This window comes from Cariama cristata, unplaced genomic scaffold (assembly GCF_000690535.1).
Source record: "Cariama cristata isolate BGI_N322 unplaced genomic scaffold, ASM69053v1 scaffold2277, whole genome shotgun sequence".
Lineage (NCBI taxonomy): Eukaryota > Metazoa > Chordata > Aves > Cariamiformes > Cariamidae > Cariama > Cariama cristata.
Genome location: NW_009628141.1, coordinates 1767 through 12375, shown reverse-complemented (window position 1 = coordinate 12375; position 10609 = coordinate 1767). Strand labels below are relative to the sequence as shown.

Genomic DNA, 10609 nt, shown 5'->3' with positions numbered 1-10609 from the left:
GAAAAATGGCTGTAGAAAACCTCTTGGTTCAGTAACAGAAGAAACATTTAAAAGCTAAATACATTCTGTGCATCTATAAAGGATGCTGCATTCATAAAAAAAAATTAAAAGATCTTCACAGTACAACAGATTCACAGGTTTCTTTTAAAAGAAAACTCTCCTTTTTGAAATCCATTATTTTATTTAGTGATGAGCTTTTTTCCCCACACACAAAACAACACAAATAGTTCATTTGGCAACGGCGATCAAAGACCAAACAACAGTACGTTCCTGCGAGGGCAATCACACTTGATTTCCTCTCTGTTGCCGTTTCTGTTGTCTTTTAAAGCCACTGTCATGTTGTCAAGGACTAATTCGGATTTTAAGTCTTGATTTTTAAGTCAAAATTTTAAGTCAAAATTTCAGCCCTTCAGCCTGGTGGAGGACCGGGTGCTACCCAGCTCCCCGCCTCAGATCTTTTTTCATTTTCCTCAGCCCCTGCAGCTCTTTCTTCAGATGCTTCACAGCCTGCAGAATATTCTGCCGCTGAGGATCGTCCTCTGCTTTCTCAGTGTACAGAAGGAAATGTTTCACAGTTTCGGAGAGCAACGCTTCAGGATCCACATCCACCCGATGGAGACGCAACATCCTCTCGCAGGCGATGGCGTAGTTTTTGTGCCAGTTCACTGGGTGATTTGGATGAGAGTTGACAATTTCTTTGTACGACTGTTAAAGGGACAAAAAACAAAAGGGGGACAAATTAATTGAACGAAGGGGACCAACAACTCTTAACAATGCTCCAAAACTGCCCATAAAGGAACAGATGCTATTTAGTTAGATGTCCAAGTCCAGAGTTGAAGCATTTCTGTAACTCACTCCGTGACTGCCGTGTGATGTGCAATAGTGTGAATCAGAAATCCAAGGGGGGCTGAAACGTTTCCTTCCTACGGCAGCTGTTTGTTTAGAAACATTACAGATGATCGTGATAACCCCACTGCACATTATGCGCTTCCCCCAGAGAGGTGTTACACCAGGCTGGGGAAAAAAAGAGATTTAACTGCCATGCCTGGAAAGACATTTACTCAATATTTCAGGAGATCAGGATGTCTTGCACAGGACTTAAGCAGTCTGTTGACTTGAGTGGGAATATTCATAAGCTTAACAGCAGGCATGCGCCTGAGAACTTTGCAGAACAGCGAAAAATCACAGCAAAACAGGCAAGAGTTGAAAGGAAATTATTTGTTGACTCTTTGCTGGGGTATGAAACACTCCTCCTCTCTGCTGACACACACCGATTGTTTTGTGCATCTGTCGGCATCTCAGGCAGTCCACAGTATTTCCAGAGATACCTACACCAGCTTCTGGGTGTTATTCTTTGGTGTGAAATGCAGCAGAATTAATTTGCAGTCAGAAGACTGTTGGATTTTACACTTGCTGGCTCAGACGCATGACTGTGTAATGACAGAGGGGACAAGTGTATAGAGGGGACTTCAGGACAAGCAATCTCTTGGCATGGGTTTGGAGCCCAGCACAGACAACATAATTATAGCAAAAGCAGGGTGTTGACTCGTTGGCTTTTGGCATCCTCTGTGACCGAGGGGGCAAGTAGGAATGGATAAAATCCCTGAACAAATCTCTTTGAATCTGCTGTGCTCCCGGTTTGGATGAACAAGGAGAATGCAGATTACAGGATCTATATGGAAACACCGTATTTTTATGGAGTCCAGAAATTACAAAAAAAAGGAAAAAAAAAACCAACAAACAAACCAGGATGGAGACTGCAGGGACCATTCATGACTTACTGTGTATGCAAATGTGTAAAGTTGTGATTTCATTTCTGCAGTCACGCTGGCAGCTTCTGCAAGGTCAAATATAAAGAAAGCTGTTTTCATCCTAGGAAAACAAGAAAAACTTCCGTATAATAACTGCATAACATAACCAGCTCACATCACATGGTTATACACATCTTCAACACGTCTGTGCGTGGGACAGTACACCAACATCTCCATTTCAGTCGTCAGTGATACAAATTTCTCTCCATAACTTATTTTCTCACCCTATGTCCCAACTACCCTCTGCTCCTTCAATATATGTTGAGCAGAACCTTTCGGTGAACAAAAAGACCGCTTTCCTGAAGGATTTGCTGGAGGCCATGCACGCTTCATCTCATTCTGCCAACCTTTTCCTTCTAAAGCTCGGCATGTTTAGATCCAATAAGGCCATGCACCATCAAGCTGCCTGCTTTGGTGTGTATTTCCACACCAGTGAGCTGGCATTGCCCACCAGCTGTTGGAAGGGAGCAAAGGAGCATCACCTGGCTTGCCACATCTCCTCGTTGGCGACAGCTTCCCAGGAAGAGGGCTTGAAACTAAAGGGGAATGAGAATAAAATTCAGCCATCAGATCCACGTCACTGTGCTTCACCCACCAGGCAATCAACCCTTCTAACCCAGGCAGCTACAGACTTCCCAGGAAGAAGAAAATCCGTCATGAAGCCTATGGCTCTGACAGCAAGGGAATTTAGCTCATCCTCAGTCTTTCATAAAACTTTATTCCTCTCTCGTCCTAGAAGGACGCTCTGGTATACCAGGTGTTTCACAGCATCCTAGCTATCCTCAAAGTGAGTGATGCTTTTTAGTATCCATCACAGTTCAGTCTATGACATTTAAAGCTTTGGATGTCCCAAGTCCTCAGTGTTTTTTGGCTCTTGATCAAGTTTTAAGATTGGAATTGGACCTGATATTTGACTAGAAATGTCCTCTCTATTTTTAACACTAATAAAAATACCACATGTGGATTTATTATATGTTCCAGAACACAAAACATTATGATTACGGCTCACGTTTAATTTCTCTAACACTGCAATGGATGTGGTTATGCTGCTGGCAGAAGAATGATGAGCAGAAAAGAGCAGAATCGCCTCTGCCTCGTACCTGCCGTAGTCTTCAGTCCAGTTATAGAGATTTCTTGTAAGATGAATCCACTCTCCTGGGTCAAACACAACATCAGAAGGAACCAACTTTTCACACGTACCCCATGGCCAAAGCGAATAGCTCCTTCTCCACGTCGAGTCACCTTCATGAAGGCCTATGCAGACAAAGACTTCCTTACTGCCAAAAAAACAGAGCGCGCAATTGTTAAGCCATGTGAGACCGTGGGCCACCCCGCGTGCTTGAGCAAACCACACACACCACACCAGTGCAGCAGACAGGTCTTAACCAGCACAGTTTCCACAGCACGGATACCCATCCAGACCATGTCCCATCAGAAAGGGCATGTCTTTGGGTCAATCTGCAAAACAGCTCTCTGGCTGCAAGCGAATACCCCATCTGGCATCGCACATCTTGTGCAGCCAGCACAGGAGACACATCCTTTCCCCTATGTTGGACCTCACAAACATGCCAGAAGCTGTAGGAGAAGCCCATTTCTTCCCGATGGCAATGCTCTTCTGCCTCCCCACACTCACAAGGCTCACCCTGGCTAGTCTAAATGCAGATGCTATTCTTATTCATGTGAGTATCTAATCCTTTCTCCACTCTTACTAAGCTATTTTTATATGATGATTATTCCTGGAATACATTCATTCTATGCTAATCAGTTGGCCACAACGTTCACGAAGGAGAAGCAGCAGCAATTCGCTCTCCAACCATCATAATTTTGAGTACACAGGAATGTTCCTTTTTTTGTGATGAATTGTATCACCACTGACAAAAAAAATAATCAGTAAATACTCTCTGCCGATCACCTTCTTATTTTTCCTTCCTAAAAACCAAACCAACCTCAAAACAACAAGCAACATTATATCCGGATGGAGTTACTTCTGCCTAGATATTTGCTTTAATTGCAAAAATAATCTCGCCACCGGGGAGGAAGTCAGTGGAGAAAATTGGTCTTTTGGATGCAGTACCAAGCTGTTCCATAAACAATTTCAAGAAAGAAAAGGTCGAAGATTTTAGGAAAGCTGTTACATATGAAAGAAATGCTTACTGTTTATTTACTTTGAGGAAACGATGGAGATTAAAAGTGAGTGTCCCATCGGGTAATACTCCTTCCACAGGATTCCACCGGTTCCCAGGAAAATAAACGCCAGGTAAATGCTTTGCCAGCTTGGGTAAATACCATTCATAAGTCATCATCTATCACCAAAAATATTATCATAATTAAAACAAGAAACAAAGTTTTCAGCCATTTTACATCCAGAAGAAACGGTTTCTGCAAGAGTAATGACTCTATTTACTCAGTAAAGTCACCTCCCATTTCAGCAATGGCCCCAGACCAGGTCACCAGTGGGTTCTGATCAGAGGTATGTGGTCCCCACCACTGAGCAGGCAAAGCTTTAAGGAAACACAAAATAGCTACTGCTGGTAAGAGACACAGCAGGGCTTTGGTTTGGTTAAATATGAAGCGTTGGGTTTTGGGTTTCCCAAGTCACAAACTCTTGTTGCAAAGCCAAGTGCAAGGACTGATGTGGCAGTGGAAGTGTGGGTGTCTCCTTCTGTAAGGGGGGGGGTGTTTCTTCTCCCATTTCTCAGGAAAATTTTGTGCAAACACCACCCAGGGACACACAGCACCTCCATTTCAGTGTAAAAACTAGAGGCAGAAGTCTGCAAAACCACTCTTGGGGGACCAAGGTAACAGAGGGGTTGCAGGGAATAAGCCTCAGCATGGTAAAGCCCTTGGGAAGAAACCCCAAAGCCACATTGCCCACGGGGCAACTGCTGACCTGCTGCCCTTCACACTGCTCCCAGAAGCCTTCTGCTGCCCCAACATCTGTATTTCAGGGCAACCACAGAAAACAGCAGGGACAAAGCTTCCTCAGCAAGGCAAACATTAGCCCTGTGCCACATCTGGAGATCTGCCATGATGAAGGACTTGGGCTTCCCCTTCTCTCTACCCGCTACTGCCTCCCTGTTGGTTTTTTGGGCTTGAATGGGACTTGCACACCATGCTCTATCCCAGAGCTACCTAAAACCTTTCAAAAAAACCCCCAATTTTATTTATTTCTGCATCACGAGTTTTATTTGAACAAAGAGACCCCCTCAAGGAGAGAAAGGAACAACTGAACTTTTGCTTTCTGTTTTTAAATCTGCCTGTGCCCCTTTTAATATTACTTTCTGAACCTACCTCTTGGTCCACTAAGGTGATATCTGGCCTCATCCCTTCGCAATAATGGACATAACGAAGAGCATTCCCGGGTAAGTCTCCTCTTAGCAAGATCACTGCACCCATTGGCATAGAGGACAGCAGATTCCTTGCAAACTTATCAACAACATAGTTGTTGCTCTGATCACAAGCGCTTAAGAGAACAGATGAAAAACAGTATCTTAAAACCAGATATTTGCATGGCTTTGTGCATCTTCTGAACAATTTTATGCAGTAGGCATCCACAGGGATGAAGTTCACCCTAGTCAGATCTTGCTGAAAAGCACCATCTCCATTTGCAGAGAAACCAAGATACAAAAATGAAGCATCTAGACTGCAGTCCCCCAGAAACCAGCACAAGAGACTTGAGCCACTACAGTTTTGTCAAAATACACACTCATTGCGTGCCTTCACCCTAATTCTGATTTTTTCTTGGGCTAAACCACAAGACTTACTAGTTGGTGCTCAAAGTGCCAGTACAACGATGGTTCTGTAAAGTATCTGTAATCTTCCCCATCCTTTTAATGCTTTTAATTAAGTACTAAAAAGTCAATTTTTTGTAGCATCAGGCAGAAGTAGATTTACGTTACCTGAGATTAGATTCTTTTCATTACATAGTTGTGTGTGCACACACTCCAGGTATGGACTCAAGAAGAGGACACTCCATGACATGGCTCAGAACATGAGCAATGACTGGCTCAGCTATGGACCAGCCTGATGTATATGAAGGAAGGATTCTTGAGTATGAAGTCTACACTTTGTTGGTCAACCTCTACTTGAGTATCCCTACTACTACGCTGATTCCTATCCAAGCCACTGCAGAGTCTTCAGCATGCTTATGGGATAAGGAAGCCCCACACTACAGATCTAACTCTTCAAAAAGGAAAAAAAAATAAGAAAAACCCCAAGGCACAAGGAAACCTGAAGCAAAGCAAGGGAAGAAGGTGACTGTTCAGGTCAAATGAATTCTGCAAACCTCCTTAGGAAATAAAGTACAGATTCATAAGCTTGTTTCATTAGAAGTTTACATATCTACAGTTTTCTTCCTTCAACCTACATGACACGCCCATTTACAGCCTGGAGTTGGCACTTGGTGATCTGGAGGTTCAAACAAGGGAGTCCTGCAGGTTATGACCATGCAAGCTTAGGTGGGATGTGAAAAACGCCTTTCCCACTTCAAGACAAGGATCAGAAACCCCAAGAGCAGGGGTGGGGGGTTTACAGCAGCACCCCAACCCCACAGCACCTCACAGCCCCACGAGGCTGCACCAAGACGCATGCCTGGGGGATTTGTTACCTGTAATTTGCTGAAACTTGAGAAGCAACAAGAGCAAGAGCGGAAAGCCACTCCAGCCATGGCAGCATCCGGCTGCCCTCCAGCACGGAGCTTCCAACCGAGGTGAGCGCGGCCAGCCCCAGCCCTGCCAGCACAGCCACCACGGCACTGCTCTGCAGCCAGAATCGCTCCACCTAGGAAACAAAATCCCCGAGACCCTACTTCTGTTTCCCCAGCTATAAGGAAACAGAATAAATAGCTGTATTTTTGCACCTTATGCAGCTTTAAGACAACCACCTGCTCCTGATTAGGTGATTTTAAGGCTTCTTCCAAAAACTAACACGTCAAGAGCAATTTTTGGAGTGCAACTTACCACGCCCAGAAACAGAGGTTTTGTAATATCCAAATTTGCTCGCCAAGCAAAGAAAAGGGAGTAAAGACAGAGCATTCCAGCGAAGAGCCTGATCACAGGTGATTTCTGCTGCTTTGTCCTAGAAAAAAAAAAAAGTAGCACTCTAATGGTATGATGAAAAAAGGAGACAAAAGTTATATGTGCTTGAAAACCACTCTCTCTCTGCATATTGAAATGCATTTAATACAAGGAGCCAATGAGCCTTTCTTTACCTTTGCAATTTATGAAACTTCTGTTTTCAAAGCACAAAACCATCAGGATTTCAAGATTTTTAAGCCTGCCATCTACAAAGCCACAGGGTCACCAGAAGCAGGGATATTTTGCTCTCAATTAATAGATGACCACAGCCAACTGCTGAAATTTTTGCACCAGCAAGCAGAAGGCAAAGCAAGCTGCCCGCAAAGGCAGTAAGAAAGCGCGTATCGGAGCAAATATTCTCCTCCAACTTACGGCAGTGCTGTGCTCACGCAGGCCACGAGTGCCAGGGCAAGGACGGGAAGGGAGAGCTCTGACTTCATCTGCGCCAGCTGAAAACTGCAGAGAAATTAGTGCATGGATGCGTCATCCTCAAATCGCCCCTTGCACTCAATTTAAGCATCAAGAGAAGCAGGGAATAAGCACAACATAACATATTCCCATTCTGCTGTGATTAAGTCTACCAGAAATGGGAACAAGCTCAGTTTACATGTAAGGATTTTGAATGAAAAATCACTGGGGAGGGGGATCCAGCATTTTTCCTTCAATGGTGAAAACAAACAGACATGCATGCTTTCCCTGTGCCGGACCCCAGCTCTGGACCAAGCCAAGGAAAGGCAGGATAAGACCCGCTTTGGCCAAAATGACAGCAGCAGCAACAGGTTTCTCTCCACTAAAAGGCACAGTCAAGATTTTACTCACACCAGCATCTCTCTCATACTGGACCCTGTCTCAGCCTTGGCCTGGATTAAAAAGAAAGAAAACCTGTGAGAAACCCACACACTGATTGCTGAATCACTGGGGCAAGGAAAAGTCTTTTTGTTTTCTGTTTGCAGAGCCCTCAGCACACTGGGCTCCTCAAAACCGCTTCAGGTGGTCACAGGGAACAGGAATTGTTTAAACAACAAAAAGACAGCAAACTCTACTCAAACCTTCATTGCAAAATTTTCTCCCATGTTCTTGTTTTACGTTATGCCACTGTGCAGGGCTTACCACCTGGATAAGCATTTCTTCAAGGTGCTACCAACCCATTACCCTGTGACTTGAGCACATCATATGGTCTAGCTATGATCTCTGCTGTATCATCGAATCATAGAATCATTTAAGTTGGAAAAGACCTTTAAGATCATCCAGCCCAACTGTTAACCTAGCATGGTCAAGACCACCACTGAATCATGTCCCTACGCACCACGTCTACAGGTCTTTTAAATACCTTCAGGGATGGGGACTCACTTCCCTGGGCAGCCTGTTCCAATGCTTCACAACCCTTTCGGTGAAGAAATTTTTCCTAATATCCAATCTAAACCTTCCCTGGCACAACCTGAGGCCGTTTCCTCTTGTCCTATATCTACATGGTGCAATTATTTTCTGGGACATTTCCCCACAGCCTGAGACAGGCAGGTGGGCCTCAATTCCTGCTTGCTTACCAGACTCCCCCCCATCCCCTCTGCCCTGACAGAGGCAGAGCTGTATGAGATTTATATGAGATACATGAGAATTTTTATTGCAGAGACTCGCAATCCATGGCACAAGTCTGGGAAAGAAGACATGCTCAGTGGAGGTGAGGAATTACTTTCATAGGTGCTTGTTGGAAAAGTGATGGCTACCAGATAAAAGATAAGGTAAACAGATCCAGGGTGTCTGGAAGGAATATTTAATCTCAATAAAAATAGAATAGTTAATTGCATTCAAGATTTAATTAAAAAATAAAAGTGCTAGAGGATGGAGAGCCAGCCCACAACTCCTGAAGCACCACTGCTACCTCTCTGTTTCTTGCAAAGTCCCACCTTGCTGGCAGCTGATAGCTTCTGGCCCCTAACACATCCCTTGCAGGAGATGACATTTCTGATCCTTGGCTTATAGGTGGAACCCTCTCTTGAGTCTTTTCTCCGTTTTTTTTTTTTTTAACCCTGCCTGCCCTTAAAACAGAGCTGTGGGATGCAAGGGCTGTCTGTCCACCCAGGCAGAGCTCTGGCATTAGCCCAACTGGCGTCAGGACCAAACGCTTGGATTTTGCTGCATTTATTGCTCCTGCTTCAGACAAGTTCATCGTAAATGTGATTTGTGGCATTGGATTACACGCAGTTCAGCCCTAAGCTCCTGAACATCAACTTGAATTCATCACATTTGATGGAGAAACAAGTTAAGGGATTTGCATGCCTTGGTATTGCTCTGCCCAATGGAGTCTCATTCTCAGGAGACAGCTGGGAATAGGACAACAGGGAAAATCTCAGAAGTCCTTCAGAAGGTGGATCTTACATCTGCAGGAGTTTTGGAAAGATTAAGTGGCAGAAGCAGGAATTATAAAGTCTCTTGCCTCACATCCTACAGCCACCCAGCTCTCCAAGAAGGCTGTAATGGAACGGCAACGGTGCTCGCTGCATCACATTGGTTGGATGCGGGAACTTCGTTTCTGAGGATACGGGGCTTCAGGACCTCAAGGAGTGACACAATATGTAAACCGTACCTTTTTCTCTTTTTTTTTTTCTCCCAGTGGTGCAATTTCCCAGCCCTCTGCACTGAAATCTCTGAAGCAGGAAGGACAGAAGGGGTGTTGGGTGCTTGCTTTCCTTGGGTGGCCAGAGCCAAACATCTAAGTCAGGGCTGGAGGAGGCAGATGCAAACCCTACACCCTGCAAGCAACCGTGCAATACTTCCCTCCCTTGGCAAGAGCACAAACCTGTCAATAAATCAAATCAGAGGCTTCCAGGACCCCTCAAACTTACCATTCATTTAAATTCAATTTTAGTAAGAAGTAAATTAAGAGGAATCTTTTTTAAAGGTACAGCAATGAAAACTGCTTGCAACTTCTTTAAATAGCTGAGTTTAAAATACAAAAATAAGAAAATTACTTGTCTTAAAACAGGAAAAACACAAAATTATGTTACTGTCTCCCTCTAGCACAGTTTGCTCTTTGGATTTTTAGAAATATGAGACACCTGTACAGCTCCCAGTAAATAATATGGCTCACCCCGTAAAGGCAAAAAGAATTCTTTGCTTTCCCAGCCACGTGATCCATTCCTAGAAAATCTGACAGATCAGAAGGTCAAAATCAGAAAGAAATTTTTAAAAAAGAAAATATTTCCAATTTCTTCCCCTACAAGCCATTAATCGTCACAAATAGAAAGGTTCTGCTATTGCCTAAGTTGAAAGAAAGTAATTTAGAAAATGACCCTTATTTACCAGACTGAATGTCCCATATTCTTCCCTGAGAAAGTGGGTCAAAAATCCTTGAAAAGTCGTCTGGTCTCCCCATGTCCAACGGGCTCGATTGAGGTAGGACGAAGCCGGCAGATAGAGATAAGGCAGCAAACCAGCCAAGAAGCATAAACCCAACTTCAGCAAATGGCCTAGGGACAATTCCTGCACCAAAATATGTCATATTGCATAACAATGTTTATTTTAGTTTAATCACGCTGGAACTTCAAGAACAGATAAAGAAAAAACATCAAATATATTTACACAGAGCTGATCTCTCAATTTATAGTAAGTCCCTACAAAATGCTATGTTAAACCTTACGATTTTGTGGATTACTAGGAAACTGCATCAAACTGATCTCCTTTGCATGGCAGGGTGAAATTTAAGTGAAGCAAATAATATTAGCT

General features: G+C 43.8%; 1 protein-coding gene across 1 annotated transcript; it reads right to left on the bottom strand.

The window, feature by feature from the left end:
• Positions 1-395: 395 nt before the first annotated feature.
• On the bottom strand, positions 396-10366 carry TMEM260 (transmembrane protein 260; the record flags this gene model as incomplete). The annotated part of the gene is made up of 11 exons (XM_009704661.1): positions 396-705; positions 1782-1872; positions 2294-2347; positions 2912-3088; positions 3966-4114; positions 5103-5274; positions 6418-6590; positions 6770-6887; positions 7259-7342; positions 7706-7746; positions 10187-10366. Coding segments are annotated over 11 exons (1512 nt in total), but the record flags the coding sequence as incomplete, so codon positions are not given.
• Positions 10367-10609: the final 243 nt, after the last annotated feature.